This window comes from Eufriesea mexicana, unplaced genomic scaffold, assembly GCF_001483705.2.
Source record: "Eufriesea mexicana isolate 0111107269 unplaced genomic scaffold, ASM148370v2 scaffold2632, whole genome shotgun sequence".
Classification (NCBI taxonomy): Eukaryota; Metazoa; Arthropoda; class Insecta; order Hymenoptera; family Apidae; genus Eufriesea; species Eufriesea mexicana.
Window position 1 is genome coordinate 184,726 of NW_016910719.1, and position 15,676 is coordinate 200,401.

Here is a 15,676-nt window from a genome sequence, read left to right on the forward strand (position 1 = left end):
CTCCGCCGTTGTTCGCCCGTAAATAATTTATACGGAGTTCCGGTGTTTTGTGCCCCGCCTTTATCATCGATTGAAAACACTCGATGATATTTTGTTAACGGCTCGGTAATTAATGTTCCGCGCATAAACGTCGCGCCATTGTTGCGCCAGCAGCGCTCACGGGAGCGACGCGGAAAAGAGCTCGAGGTCGCGAGAAGGGAAGAAAATGAGAAAAAAGGGGGACGAACGGACCGAAAAAGGATCGTACGGATCGATCTGCTCGCGGAAGGAGAAAAGCACGAGCGCGCACGATACCGTTCAACGTGTCGCGAATAATATAATCGACGAGACAGCCCTGCGCTGCGACTATATACAGCAGCCGCCGCAACTGGTAGTCCTGCGTAGTCGTGATCCTGAGAGCGAGAGGCAGTCGCAAGAGCGTGCGAAAAAAGGGGGCAGGGATAAGATAGATAGATCGGGAAGATCGGCAGACGTCGAGTATAGATGCAACCTCGCTGACCGGTGTACGCACAGGTACGCGTGCCGATATCTGATCGACGCGAAAACATTCGCGACAGACGCGTATACGCGACGCGGTATAACGCCGGTTGCAGGTTGCAGGTTGCAGGGTACGCGGGCTGGTCGCGTATGTCGGGTACTCTCCTTAATGGGGTGCTGCCTCGATACCGCTGCCGTGATCCCTCTATGAAGCGTTCGCGCGAGGCACGAACGCGACCGGTATAGAGGTTCTAGATTCTAGAAGAGGACACGCGCGGATGAACGCGAGATGGAGGAAACCCGACGTGGCGCGTAGGGCAAGCTAGACGACCAGAAGGAATTTAGAGGTCTACGGGGAATCGCGGATAAGGCGCCACTAATGGGATTGGCGTTCGCGGAAGGAACGTTAACGGGCGACGGACGAGGAGGGGGAGAGAGAGAAAATTCGTGGCGTTCGAGGAGAGAAGCCACTCGCGTTTTATCCGCGAAACTCTCGCTCAGCCTAGTTCACGGACAGCGTGTGGCTCTCGCCCATAAATCCGCCGGCGGACTCCCGTGGGACCAGCCGCGCGACTACGCGCTTTCGGAGTGGCGATAAGCGCGGGACGTTAAGCGGTTATTAAGCGAGTCCTCTTAACCGTAATCGAGCTTCGGCTGGATGCCGATGAAACGGGGTATACTTGTACGTGTCCGGTGCCGTTGGCGCGTACACGCGAGGTCCTCTTCCGCGAGATAAAAACGAGCTCACCGCGCGCGACGACTACGCACGCCGGTGTCGGATAAGGCCGCGAAGTTTCGCTGCCGGCGTGGAAGTAATTGGTTCGATACGAGATTGAATCGAACGTAACGAGGGACGATGGACGACAAATCAGCGTGCAAGGTGTTCGACGGAGAGACGCCACGTAAATTTCGCCGTCCCGGATCCTTTCGAAATCGCCGTGACTAATCCTTGCCGCCGCGAGGACGTTTTGCATATGGATGACGGCGCGCGGACCTTACGTCCATTATTCGGCTTAAACCTTTAAAGTCCGGAGGAGGAGCAGGAGCAGCAGCAGCGGCAGCAGCAGCGGCGGCTGCGAAGAACAGCCGGGGGAGAAAGAGAGGGAGAGAACCTGGGTCGGTGTTCGCTTTGCTCGGCATGCATAATTGGATTAATTTAAACTGTAACGAAAGCACCGTCCCTGACGAATCCCGGACACGATTCACACCCGAGGGAAGATCATCCAGACGTTGCCGCTCGGCCGAAATCGCAGCGAAAGATCACCGTTACCGCGATCGCGATACGTACGCGAATCGGACAGGCGCAAAAGTAGCCGCGACAGGGAACGGATCGCTCGAATTCCCTCGGTTGCACGCTCGGCTAACCGAGTAACTCGTTTTCCCGTCGCGTCGCGTCGCGACGACGGTTCGCTTCGCCGTGCGATCCGATAACGCCGGGATCCGGCGTGTCGCGAAAAGTACACGCTCGTACGCGAGGCTCGCAGCTAAGCCTAACGAGCGTCACGAGCCGCGGATCTCGACGGCGAAGGTGATAGCCCCGGAAGTAGCGACGACGTGGCTCGGCGTCAAAGTTAAGCCTGGCCGGCCGGTCCGGACGGACGCGAGATTACGTCGAGCGACAAGTAGGACCAGAAAGGCTAATGAGTGGCCGAGCTAATACCCGGGCTCTGCTCGCCGCTTAGCGCGCGTAAGGACGAGAGAACGCGTACACACACGCGCGAGTATGCGCGCGCGCGCGCGCACCCGCCACCACGTTTGCGCTTACGACTTTCTCTCCGCCCCTTTGCCCGCGCCTCGCCGACGGGATATACGCGAGCCGGCCCCGCAGGTTTAAACCTATGAATGCATATTCAAGATACGAATGTTTTAAATCCCGGCCGGATTACCCGTCGACGAGTAGTCCGGCGAGCAGCTGAAAGAGGCCAGGCGCCGCGTCGGCGGGGCGAGGGGAACGCCTACGACTATAAAGACGCGGCATTTTATTATTTTTCATATCGACAACGGGGCAGCGGGAGGGATCTGCACCGGCAACGACGGCGGCGGTGGCGGCGGCGGCGGCGGCGGCAGTGGTACAGGCGGCGGTAGCGAGAGGAGGAGGACGAGAGACGAGGAGACGAACGGGCGGCGAAGGGAGAAAGAGGAGGACAAAACCGGAGAGGACAACGAGAACAACGGGCACGATGGAGAGAACGCCGAGGGTGAGGAGGGTGAGGGATTAACGGCGATAAATTTCGCAAAAATAGGGGCTTACCCTGTCGTGGGGCGACAGTCTAATCCTGGGTCCGCGCGCCACCCCCTTCGCCTAGACGGGGGATGGTGGCTCTCGACACCGAACCCGTTGCGCGCTCCAATGCAGCGTTCCTACACGCGCCGGCCCGATAGCGTCGCAGCAGCCACGCTAACCGTGTACAGTTTTTGCAATTATCCGTCCGGCTCTTAAGAATTCTCTTCCTTTTTTTAATCATCCGTTGGCCTGGCCCCGGCTGGCTCCCGTCGCGTCGTTCCGTCTGGGAGGGTTAATCTCCGGCAAACTGGGCTCGCGATTAATTTCGCGCCGAGATCGCTAGTTTTACTTCGAAATCGCGCGATCGATCCTCACCGATCCGTCCTCCCTTATTCCCCTTTCCTTCGCTTCCTTTCCTTTGCTCGACTAGCTCTCTTCGTTCGAGGATCGGGAGGACGAAACGGGGTCTCTCTACCAGCGGCGGCGGGACCGACTTTCTACTCGTTGTCCGGTTTCGGTAAAACGCATCAAGTATACGAGAATAATCGTCTCGGTTTCTCTCGCCATAGCGGCGGCGTGGGCGAGAGAGGAGGCCTTTCCAAAGAGGGAAAGAAGGAGATTCGGCATTCAGCCGGGCGTCCAGGATGGACGCAACAATGGCTGCGCATCAACATAATTACAGTTCGCTTCGGTTGCCGGGACGGTCGCTCGACGAGGGCCAAGTATTATATTCAAATGCGAGCCGAGGCGGCGCCAGTGAGCACGAACCAAAAGGCAGAAGGGGTTGCCGTACCCCGCGGGGCCAACCGGAGGAGGTTGAAGGTTGTAGGTTGACCGTAGGGACGCGTCGTGGATGGGGGATACCTTTCGCCAGACGCCAGAAGGACAACCGAGAGGACACGGAAACGTCGCTTCGAGCGGACTACCCTCACGGACAGAGGAGGAAATTACATCGTCTTGCCTCACCCCTCTAACCACCGCCCGAACTATGCATTTTCGCGCTGCCAACAGGCGCGCCGAGGGTCCGGACGCGTTATACCGGCGAGAGTACGCGATCCTACGATACTCGATCGATCGGAACGCGATGCAGAAACGATTAATTCCGCGATGCCCCGTGTGCTACGAGAGCCGAATCGCGTGCCTTTTTGCCAAAGAAAATCCCTGGCGTAGGCAGATCGTAAAACGGGGAAACACGGTGGAATAAAGCAGATAGCTGACGGAGGGGCAAAGGAGCGTCGGGTATCGGCACGAGGGAAGAGGAGGAAGCGAAGCATCGACTTCCCGACCGAGGAAAGGAAGGCGAAACGCGTCGCGAGGATTTGTTCGAGCGGAAAACTGCCGGTCGATGTATGCAAACGTCTCCTCCACGTCCTTTCGAGCCGATAGGGTGACAACGGGCGCGTCGCGTCGCACGGAGGAGCCTGTTCCTTCGCGGCGAAAGAATTGTCCGAATCGAGAGAAACGCGCGATTCGCCGGCTAGCCAAGTCGTCATCGAACGATCGCCGGACGCGGTTCGAGAGGACGGACGCGACCGTCGTCTCTGGCAGACCTTGACCCAGCAATTGGCAAGGACGAGCAGCCGGTAGCGGAAGCGAGTCGGTTAAACGGCTGGTCCAGGGGTGGCAAGGGGACAATAGATATCAGCCGGTGTACGCGGACACCACGCCGGGACCGAGATAGCAGATCTAAGTGGGCCATGCCGCGCTACGGTTATGGCGGCATAAAACGCTCCGGCGGCAGTAGTTGCGGCGGCGAAGAGGGCGGTGCGGGCAGAAGCCAACCAGTCAGCCAGCTGGCGGGTCGTGGCAGTCGACTCGAGTGCCGTCGAGAGCCCCTTTATGGCCGAAAAAACGGCCGCTATGATTGTCTATGCAAATTGTTTAAAATATCCGGGCTAAGGCCGTTCCCCGTCTTTCGAGGGCGTCGTTTCGCGAAAACCGCCGCGAGCCTCGTCGACCACTACTACTACCGACGGGGACGACGGGCACGCCTCGAGAGCCTCGATTTCGGCCAACCGTTCTCTCGCGACCGTTGCGCGTCTCGTCGCGCGGAAAGGTGTTCGATCGAGACGATTAAAAGGCATACTCGCGACCGGGCGGAAATATCGGATTTGCAATTCTATTGGCCGAAGAAAAAGGCCCGGCGCGGATTATGGCGTTTCACGGAGAGTAAGTCGAACGTGGAAGAATGCCGCCACGCGTCGGATCGATCTGCCGTTTTTGTTCGCAGCTTCACGCTGCGTCCCGATCCGATCGCCGAGCGCGATACGGATGAATTAAAGATCGCGGCAAGATATATTGGAATGGCAGCGCGCAATACGCTAAATGAAACGCGGTTCATTATCGATCTCGATGAAACTGCGCCTGCATCTCTCAGCTTGCGGCCACCACGGCCGTGCACGCGTGTGCACCGCCGTGCGTGTGTCCGCCTCTACGTACGCGCGTGCATGTGCAGATAATGGCATTGCCGGTTTGCGGTTTGTACCATAGCGGCATTACCTGCCTTAGATGGCTTATTGATTGCCTCGACTATGCTCCGTTCTCGTGTTACAACACGAAACACGGAATAAGAATCGTCGTTCGCTCCTCGGCTACTACCACCCCCCGCCGTACGCTGTGCGCCTCCAGCGTTCTTTCCATCCAGGCCTGCCACACCTTTTCGCACCGAGTCGGACCGAAGGCGCGGAGAATCGGCGAATCGCGACTCGATTAATCCCCCCGTGGATCAAATCAAGATTTTTCATCCGGGACCGTGTTAAACGTTCGCGGATCGCGTGGAGAAAGCGGTGTCGGCGAAATTTATTCGACCGAAGGTAAGTAAAGAGGAGATTCCGGGGCGCCACTCGATACGCGAAACGACGCGGAGCGGAGGCTCGCGGAGCTGGCAAATGTAATTTCGCGAAATGCTTCCATCGATATAAGAAGACTCCGGCTACGGTGTCTGGGGATAAGGGCGACGCCGAAGAAGGATCGAGGAACCGGCGGGCAAAAGGCGGAGGTAGAAAATGGAAGAACGAGAGGAACATCGGTGAGGGGGCTTGGGGAAGGACGGGCGGCAAAGTCGCAGGAAACTGCAAGCTAGACGGATATATCTTCCGAGTAAATTAAAATGGATTATATATGTCGACTCCATCTTCGATCTTTCTTCTTTTCCTACCCCCTCGCGTACTTCCGCGTTATCGCTCCAACGCCACGCGCAATTGTTATCGACTTCGGGGTGAAACTTTCCTAATGAATTTCCATTCTTTCCACGGAATCTTCGCCGCCTCGAACCAGAGGGATAATTCGGATCGCTCGTCTCGCGCCAACGGAATAATTCTCCACGCGGTATACAGGAGGTGTAATGCACGATATATGCGGTGACACGGAATGCTAAAAGGAGGACAATTGCAGAGAAGACTCTCGTGGTTTGAAACATCGTTGCTTCGGCAACGGTGCGCGAAGGAAGGAACGAAGAGAGAAGTGGTAGTAGGTCGGTGGCCACAATTCTGGAAAGCCCAAGTTGGCTGGCATGGAAGGTCGGGACACGGAGTCGACCATGATGTATGCTCCTCTTCCGTCTAATTAAACTTGGGGAGGGTCGCAGAGTTGGTTGGTTGGTCGGCTGGTTGGTACGCTGGCTGGTCGGACAGACGTACGGACGGCCGGTGAGGGGCGGCCGTCGGGATGGCTTTCAAAATGACAGCCAAGGAGCAAGAGAGAAGGAGCGAAAGCGGCTGAAACCCGGTGAGAACTGGCGAACAAGAGACCCACCGGAGAAAGACGTCGTCGTCTCTCCCAGCCTCTCGCCGGAACAACCGAAACGATTTCGTACTCTGACGGCGTTACGACGTCCTCGCTGTTTGAACATCCTTGTATCGAATTAACGTCGACCCTTTCTATTCGCCGGCACGTCTAAATTATTCGCGTTCAAGCCGCTTCCAGCGTGCAAATAAATCACCGATCTCGCGTCGCGTTACTCGCCCACTTACACGAGTTCCCGGGTTAAACGGATATTTCCCGCCGCGTACTTTCACCGGTGACCCTGACTTTCCCGTTCAATTTTCCCGTTTCACGCGACACCGCGAATCCCCGCGATCGACCACGCTCGACATTCTCCCCGCTGTCCGGCAACGCGAGTCGGGCAGGAAGAAACTCGACCCGTAGCCGCGCGAGCTAAACGCAGTCACTCCGCCTCCATCAAATTAATTTAATTTATACCCGCTCGTACGAGACTTTGCCGACGAGGCTACCCGCGTATACCGGTCGTGCCTCTTTCTTTTTGCATCGTAGTCGTCCCCTTTGATCTAACGTCGGCCGAAACACAGGCCACTTTTTCCCTTTTCCTCGTCTACGACCGCGGCACGCGTTCCTATTTACCGCGTTCACCGCCTCGCTTCTTATTCGATCGCGGTCATCTATCTATGGGCGTATGTAAACTATGCCCGCGAGCGTTCCCCTTTTCTCCTTCTTTCCCTCTGCGTCAATGCGGAACGCGGATCCGCGGATTGGCGTTGGCTTTCTCCAACGGGGACAGGTTATTGGCGAGCCCCGACGAATTCCTTGGCGCGGGTCGTCGCGATTCCGAAATGTTTCGCCGACGGGATGAACGACGTGGCCGGTGGCCGGCTGCGATCTGGAATTCTCGATGAAAACGACGCGACGCCGGCCACGACCACCACGACCACCACGACCGCCACGACCGTCGCACCACGACGACGACCACGACGACGCGACGTCGCGTTCGCTTTCACGGTGATAAATTTACCGTCGCGAGCAGCTCGGTATTCAAGTTCGGCCATCGCTTGATTTATGACAACTTTAACGCGGCACAATGTCCGAATCTGTAAGCAAGCGAAGAACCGCACGTTCACCGACCGCGCCGGTGAAATTGGCAATCGAAGGGGACGTTGAAATTTGCGGAAATAGAGCCGGATCGGAGGAAAATCGGAGAAAGCGAGAGACGAAAATGTACGCGGAGCTAGAGTCGCACGCACGGTGATTGAGCCACACTCGTTCCAGACATCTGTTCCGTGATAATTACGAGCGAAACGGAGTCGCGGGGTGAACAGCGAGAATGTTAGCCCTTGTTGCGGCCCGTAAGTCATCGCGGGAGAAAGATTAGGACGCTAAATCAAGGCTGTTGAGGCCGTAATTCGTTTGCTGGAAAAAGGGAACGTCGGAAGGAGCTCTTTAAGAGGCTGGCACTCGAGTGAATACACACTTGGCTCGAGTCAGTTACTCTTTTAAGCCGTAATATGTATCCTGCGCGCCGAATGAATTCTGGTTCACGGTATAGTCGCTTAATCGCTCGTAATAACGCCGAGACGAATGCTCGCGAGAGACGCGGCCGTCGCGAAAAACCGCCGTAATTTCTGGCAGCGGATAGCAGCGGATAGCAGTGGATAGCGCGTTTCCCACGAGTGGCGAGAGTTCACCCCCTCGTCTTCTAATCGGAGGTTCTCGTCCGAGAGCGAAAACGAAAGAGAATCATCGAGAAGATTCCGCGTGTCGCCACGTTCCGGGTGAGATTGCACGCGATCGTGCCCGGGGACGAACGGAGAACGAGACGCGGCGATGGTAGCCGAGGCATCAACGCGAAGACACGTTCTCGAGTTACATTAAAATCCTTTCAAGCATCGCGGCGTTAACCCGCCGCAAGCTCTCGGGAAGGCGATTAACCGAAGAAGAGGAAGGCCGCGCGGTCGCGAGTATCGGAGCTAGCAAGCAGCGAGCGGCGGTCGGGGGGCTGGAAGCTCGTCTTTTCACGAGCGCGCGCGATATCGTCATCGCGCAAACAGCGTATATGCATTAAACCATGAACCCACTATCCCCGACGTCATATCCAATACGCGTTGTTAGGGGGTTGCCGAAGCCGGCGCTGGAGAAGCGTGGAGAAAGCGGGAATGCGTGGGGTGCGGGCGGCGTGGCTGGTTGCGGGGTGGTTTCGAGGGTGGCTGCCAGCCATCCCCTGGCCCCGGTGCGGTAATGGCATTAACCGAGCTGCAATATGATTACCGCTCTCGCAAGGTAACCTGATCACACCCGAAATCTATGGGGTGTCCGTAGTATGAGGGACAATGTACCGTGCCCCGAATTGCCGCGCAGCGTTACGCAACCGCGGCCACCGGCGACCAACGCGCGCCGCTCTCGTCTCTTCCCTACCCGCTCCGTTTAATCGCGTTGCGCTTTTTGCGGCTCAGATTACCCGTGAATCATTAGATGGCCGTGGGCCCCGGTTACGAGTAGGAGGCACCGTGCCGCGCGGCTACCGCTCCTTATCTCGGCATTAGGAGATTAGTACGTCCCTCCGCTCCGAACGCGTTTTTCCGTCTTCGCCCGCTTTCTTTTTCTCTTCGTTTCACGGGCTTAACTCCGACGCTGGGTAAAAGCAATTTAGAAAATGTTTCTTTTTGCCGCGCGCCGTTTCGTTGCGTCGTTTATCTTCGCTTCTCGGTTTTAAGCGCCGCTTGATAAGTGAATAATCGTTGGGAAACACTTTGCCGGGAACGGATATTCCACGATTTTCGTGGTCCCCTCGTTGCGAGCGCAACGGCGTCTCCAGAGGCGGAGCACGGTCGTCGACGAAGACGTCGGGTAACGCGCGACGGCGAAACCCGCGGTCGGGGGAACGTCGTCCAGACGCTCGACAAATGACACGTGCAAGACACTTACCGTGAGGTGTTGAAACAGCCACGCCCTGAGGATATTGGTCGCCACTTTGGGGAAGATGCCCCTCTTCTTCTGGTTCTTCTTACCCGACGAATCGTCGTCTTCCTCACCGGTGCCCTCGCCGCTGCCGATACTCGCGTTACTCGCGTCACCTGTAATCCAACCAAGAGATATTTCGTTAGCCAGAGATATGGAAAATGGCGACAGGATTCGGGGTTACAAATTACACAGACCGCTTCGTACGTTACCCCTGTCCGAATCATCGTTCGAGCACTTTAAACCGCGTCCCGATTTTCAGCGCAAAGTAAACCGAGAGCGATAACTGCCTCACCCCCATGGCTGGTTCCCATGCATACAAACACCATTAAGCCACCCGCAATCACCCTGTCCCTCTTTCGCTCGCTGGCCCCCCTAAACGCTCTAGCCCCGATTCCAAGGCCGTCCCTTTCCCCCCGCGGCCCTCGTTTTCATCCCCTGGCCGCATTAATTCCCCGTCATTTATCAATCTTAGCTTTTTAATTGCACGGTCACCGGGGACTCGAGCAGTGAGACGGTAATGAGAGATATTAAGACGGCTTACGGTCACGCTTTGCCGAGGCAAATATCATTTTTATAAATTATCGGAACGGAGTCATTTCCAGGTACCCCCTTTTTCCGTCAGATCCATTCCTGGCATTAATTAAAAGCGGTCGCTGATGAACTCGTCGCTCGCTACCGGCTGCGAGAAATTGATGCCTTCTAGAAAGGCACCGAGCCCTAATTTTTGCCAAGTCAGCGCGCCATTACTTACCCCGAATTCTTACGAAATATCGAATTGCCGAACTTGCCGGATTTAAATAGCCATCGAAAATTCGAAAACGACGAGTTTCCATTGCGGAATAAGATCAGCGCGATCGAAAATTCCGATTCGTATTCCGAGCTAGATCCTCCTCTTCTCGAACGCGAGAAATTTCAGAGCGAAGCGTCCATCGATCGCCTGGCAGGTGGTAGTAACGTTTAAAAAATAGACGGAAAATCGAGTCGATCGGTGCGGTAGAAACGCGATCATCGAAATTCACCTGGCGTACCGATCGATCTCGTTTGGTACGGCCGGAAGTCCGAGGTTTCCTTTATTCCTTTCTCCCCTTCCCCCCCCCTCTCTCTCTCTCTCTCTCTCTCTCTCCGTGCGGATCGGCGCGGAAGGAGAGAACGGCAGGCTACTTACGCCGACGGATTATAAATGACCGAGCCTTATCGTGCCGCCCAAGGCTCCGGTTCCCAAGGTTCTATCGTAACAGAGAGATCAGGGTGAGCCTCGGTGCTCCCAGGGGTTTCACGATGACAGGTCGCCCGGGGGCGCCGACCCACCGCCGACCGCCACCCCTTGGCCACCCCTCGAGGGCCGAGGAACGGTCTCGTGGCCGAGATTAACTTTGAATTCGTCCGGCGAAAAGGGTGGCCAGCAGCCAGCAGGAGGAAAAATTTGTCCGTCGTAGGAACGGACGGAGCGAAACGACGGGAGATCGATGGAAATCGGAGCCGCTCGCGACGTATCCTCGCGTTCGCCGTGCACCCCCGCCAGCGATCAGGGGCGGAGAAGGCCGAGGGAAAAGCGATCGACTTCGATCAACCTCCGTCGACCACCTGCCATTCGATTTCGTCGACGAGATTCCGGATCTGACGGCGTATTTCGTGCCACGACCCGGAATAATGGACGAGGGGAGCATCGGAATGTTCAATTAAGGATGACGGGAATTTTTTTTAAACGTCCGCGGCTTTCAAACTCCCATCTCCGCGGTCGAACAGGCAGCGGACCACTGTTTCTCCCCGTGCTCGAAGTTTAACTCTTTCTCCCGCCGACAGAGATACCGGTATAATCCTCGCGGAGCGGATAATCGTTCATCGCCAGCCAAAGGCACGATTTTCGCATAAAAATCGCGCATTCGAGAAGACAAAGATCTCGAGAATAGCAGCGAGAAGCGGATATCGCGGTACCTGCATCTCACGCGGAGAGCCAGGATTTAGCCAAGGATGACTAGTAGCGGCTAATATACCCGGGAGCGGTAGAAATCAGTGCGATACGGCAAACACGACCGGTACGAACTGTCATGGAGGAAGACCAAGCTCATGCAATCGCGCAATAACGGCCAAGAAATCACGTCATCCCGGCGAGCCATCGCGCTTGGATTCACAAGGAGCCAGGAGTCTCGGCGTCGATCCGTTTCCTTCTCTCGAAGAGGGACGCTTGTTTTCGTCCAGCCAACAAGAGAGAGAGAGAGAGAGAGAGAGAGAGAGAGAGAGAGAGAGTGAGAGAGGGGGAGAGAGATCGGTTTGCGGTGGTCCTTGTGTTCGCAACAAAAACGACGTTAGATCCTCTCGAGTCGTCGTCGACCACCGTTGTTTCACGGCCCGTAATGGCGAGTCCGTACAGGCGAATAGAGCGGTCTAGAGGCGCGCGGAACGGCCGGCAGCCGGCTAGCGGAATAACGGAATGGCCAGCGGACCGTCCCCCTGATTGCAGTTAATTTACTCGGTGAATCGAGTTAATGTAGCGTGCCGATCGTACGCTGCCGTTACCGTGCCCTGACGTATCGGTCGAAGAAGCGGTGCTCCGCCGCTGCTCGTCAGGAATTTCTCATTTCCGCGAGAGAGAAACTAATCCTACCGAAAAACGAACCTTCCCAGCCTGCGCGGACGCAAGAAACGGAAGACGAACGTCGCGGAGTAGACGCGGCGCTAAAGAGATACGCTCGACAAGAAGACTGGAATGCGTCGATCGTATCGGGAAACGAGGCTAAAACGTGGAACAATGGACGGAACGTATTCGCGATCAGAAACGCGTACGCGAGTCCACGTTTCATCCACGTTGTCGATTATCCGGGCATTTCCGCGTATTGCTTTTACCCGAGGTGTTAGACTGGACTGTAAGTGCTCGTGTCGAGCCAACGGATAGGCATCTAGCGTATTATGCACGTAATATCCCATCAGTACGGAGTAATTAAGCCGGCAATTATAAATCCCGACACGAAGAATCCGGTTGCGTGCGGTTCGCCTGTATCGCTCCACATTTTTACATCGCTAATTTCGTAGCTCGACTTTAGCCCACGTAAAACTCCACTCATGGATAAATAGCCTGTGGAAACTTTAGCGTCGTTGTTCCTACCGCTGGTACACTTTCCGACGTTTTGCTAGCGTTTTATCGCCGCGGTAATTTCTTTTTAATGTTCGCCTACCGTTTTTTGCCCCGACAATGTGAAACTGACGGAAACCGAACCTACAGAGGTACCCGAACCCGGGTAGACGCAGTTAGGCTCAGCCCCCGCGAATCGCTGCAAACGGTACCGCGTGACAGGCTTCGATAGGTCCCGCTATTCGCTGCTTCGACTCGGAATCTCTCGGTACCCCGCAATGCACGAACCCCCTCGGGTCCTTCCACTCGCGTAGTCCAGCTGCGTGGCTATTCGCGCGGAACCGACAGCCCGCGTCGCGTCACTCGTAAGGTTGAACCGTGTTTCTCCGCTAGATCCTATCGATCCAAAAATCGACCGATTCCACTGGACGATGAAACGCGCGGATACGTCTGGACCATGGGACCAAACGTTGCCGAAAGTTCGGGCACGAACAAGTGTCTCCTCCGCGTAGCCGCGCAACGGCTATAGGGAATTAAACGCGAGCCTGGCATCGGGATGAAATTTAACGCGGCGATAAATTGCGGAGCGGAAAGTCGCGAAAATTGTGCACGGCATGCGCCGGTGCACGCGTGCACGCGCGCGTTCCCTCTACGCGACGCGTTTACGAGCGGCGCAGCGGCCCGCCAGGGTGGCAGCCATATCGTCCTCGTGTTGATTTACGCGGCGCACCGTGCATTTTTACTGCCGCGTTATAGAGATTTAAGTGCAGCCAATTATACGTTTACGCCGTTCCTCGTCTCCTCGCGTTCCCTCGCGCCGGGAACATCAGACGGTGAGAGGATCCTCGCGTCCTCCCGGGGACCAACACGCGGACGTGTACCGGAGGCGCGTACCACCCTCGACCCCTTTCCATGCCGTGCTTTTCTTTCTTCCGAGCTGTCGCGGGCTATACTTAGCCGATGGGTCAAGAATAAGCCGAGTCTCACGTCGGCTTGACTATACGCTATTTCGAGAGGACGAGCGGACACGGTCAAAACACGCGGTCTTTGCATCAGAAGTGGCCTGCCGTCGAGGGAAACGATCGCCTCCGGTTTCGCGTTCGCTTTATCGAGTATCCTCTCTGGCCTTTCCTATCCTCTGGCCCCCCCTTCGTCCTTACGAATACTCGTCGCGCGAGTAGGAGAGTCGCAAAGGTCGCGATAGCTCGGGCTCGCGCCGCTTCGCGCTGGAAATAATAAGCGGCAATGACGGTAATAATCGTGATCAAAAACCAATGAGGCGGACGTACGCGATGATTATCAAAAGCCGCGCGCATCGCGGAATGGAACGGGGCGAGCGTGGATAACGAGAGGCCAACGAGCTTTAAACGGTACGATAACGCGATAATTCCATTAAGGGGGTCGGGGGGGGGGGGGGGGGGGGAGCAATTAACGTCACGCGCTGTGCAGCGCGATTTTTAACGACGATCGGGAAGGAATCGGGATGACAGGAAGGAGATAGAGAGGCACGACCACCGAATACGTCTTCGTTGGAACCCTACCGCTATTTAGGGTGGCCGCGCGCGGACCGTGGAAATAAACCGCGCATATGGCCACCGAAAATAAACTCCTTATTCCCATCTCGTCGAACGAAGCGGAGGACCCCGTACACTTCGGCTCCTCTTCCCTTTCTTTGCTCCACCCCGTTCGAGCTATTCCGTTTTCTCCGTCGGTGGCTGTCCGTTGCAGCCGCGCGGATACGCTTCGAACTCTTTTGCGCGTGCAGAAGCGTAAAAGCGCCACGACCCTCTGTGCACCGGCGCGAGCGCGTAGGCAGAGAATGCACCGGATACCGAGACATTTATTTGCTGCCACGCAGGCGAGCCGCGCGTGGAATCACGAGCGCGTCTCGGAGCGATGGGTGCAGGGAAAAAGGCGAGTGGGGAAAAGAACGGGAATCGTCCTACACGCCTCTTCGGATATCACGTTTCACGGTCGCGAAGCTCTCTCCCACGCGGTCCGGGGTGGCGTGTCCGTCGAATTCTAGGTTTAGGCCTCGACCGGTGGTTGCGTACGCGTTTTTAACGGCCCCCGCGATAAGTCATCTTCCCGGAGACGTTCGAGCGGAATGGCGTTCGCGTACGACGGGATCACGCGGGACCAATGATGATTCAGTGGAAAACGTAACTCCGTTTGTGCATTATTTTCGGGTAAATTGCGAGCAGTGTCGCTAAAGTTTGACAAAATATTGGCCCGTTAAAGCCGCGATTTATTTATCGATATTAGAGGATGTGAAATATGGAAGGAGTTAAATCAAGCTCCGGGATATGTACATATCTCGATATACGCGTACGTATATACAGATGTATATGTACAGATGCATTTCATTTTTCAAAACACATCGTGAACGTCACGCAAAAACAAACGATAAAGAGCGAATGCCGTTAAGTGGAAAATTTAATATCCCATGCTTCTATATGATGTAATATTCGCAATAAACGTTCGTCGTATTTTTACGCGGTTTTTCACGCACGCGTCGAACCTATGAAATAAAGTCATTCCCCGGTATATTTTAGAGCCGAACGCCATAAAAACGCGCTCCGCTAAAACGTCCGCCCTTATTTCCCTTTTCCCCCTTCCCGCCGGGCGAATACATTTTTTCCATCGCTAACTATTTCGCTCCTAATTCGATTATCCAAACCAACGCGACCGCTATCCATTAGCGACTCCATAAACGTCACGGGAGTGTCAACAATCGCGTCGATATTTTCACCGCGCCCGTCTAACGGGCAGAAGAAAATAAAACGGAAGAAAAAAGGGAAAACAAAACAAAAAAAATAACGCCATCGTCCGAAAATGAAAAGGGAATAAATAAAAACGAAAGGAAATAGAAAGAGAGAAAAAGCACGGGGAAAATAAAACGGCGAAAAAGGAGGAAAGATCGAACGGCGCAACGATGAAGGCCGATACGCCATCTCCGGCGGGGAAGGAAAGGATTTTTCGCGTGGTTGGAAATCACGGAAGGGGTCAACGCACCAAAACACGCTTATTCTCGTTCGTTCAGAACGGCCTCGACCAGTTATACCGCCACGGCCAGTGAGAGAGGAGGAGAGAAGGCTCTCTGTTCGCCGATTCCGAAACTATTTTCGGCGATGAAATGCAGCTCGACGGATCGTGGCCCACCCTCTCGCCTCCCGACGGTGGTTCGCTCCCACCCCCTGCCCCCGGTTCTTTTT

The 15,676-nt window shown here is 55.7% G+C and overlaps 1 protein-coding gene across 3 annotated transcripts in view; it reads right to left on the minus strand.

Moving 5' to 3' along the window:
• The window catches only part of hth (Meis homeobox homothorax), a 452,720-nt gene that overhangs the window by 158,160 nt on the left and 278,884 nt on the right, over nt 1-15,676 (minus strand). For all 3 annotated transcript variants that reach the window (XM_017903964.1, XM_017903963.1, XM_017903962.1), the window contains one exon: nt 9,356-9,504. In XM_017903964.1, the coding sequence (XP_017759453.1) occupies nt 9,356-9,504 (149 nt within the window). The remainder of the gene's footprint in view (nt 1-9,355; nt 9,505-15,676) is intronic.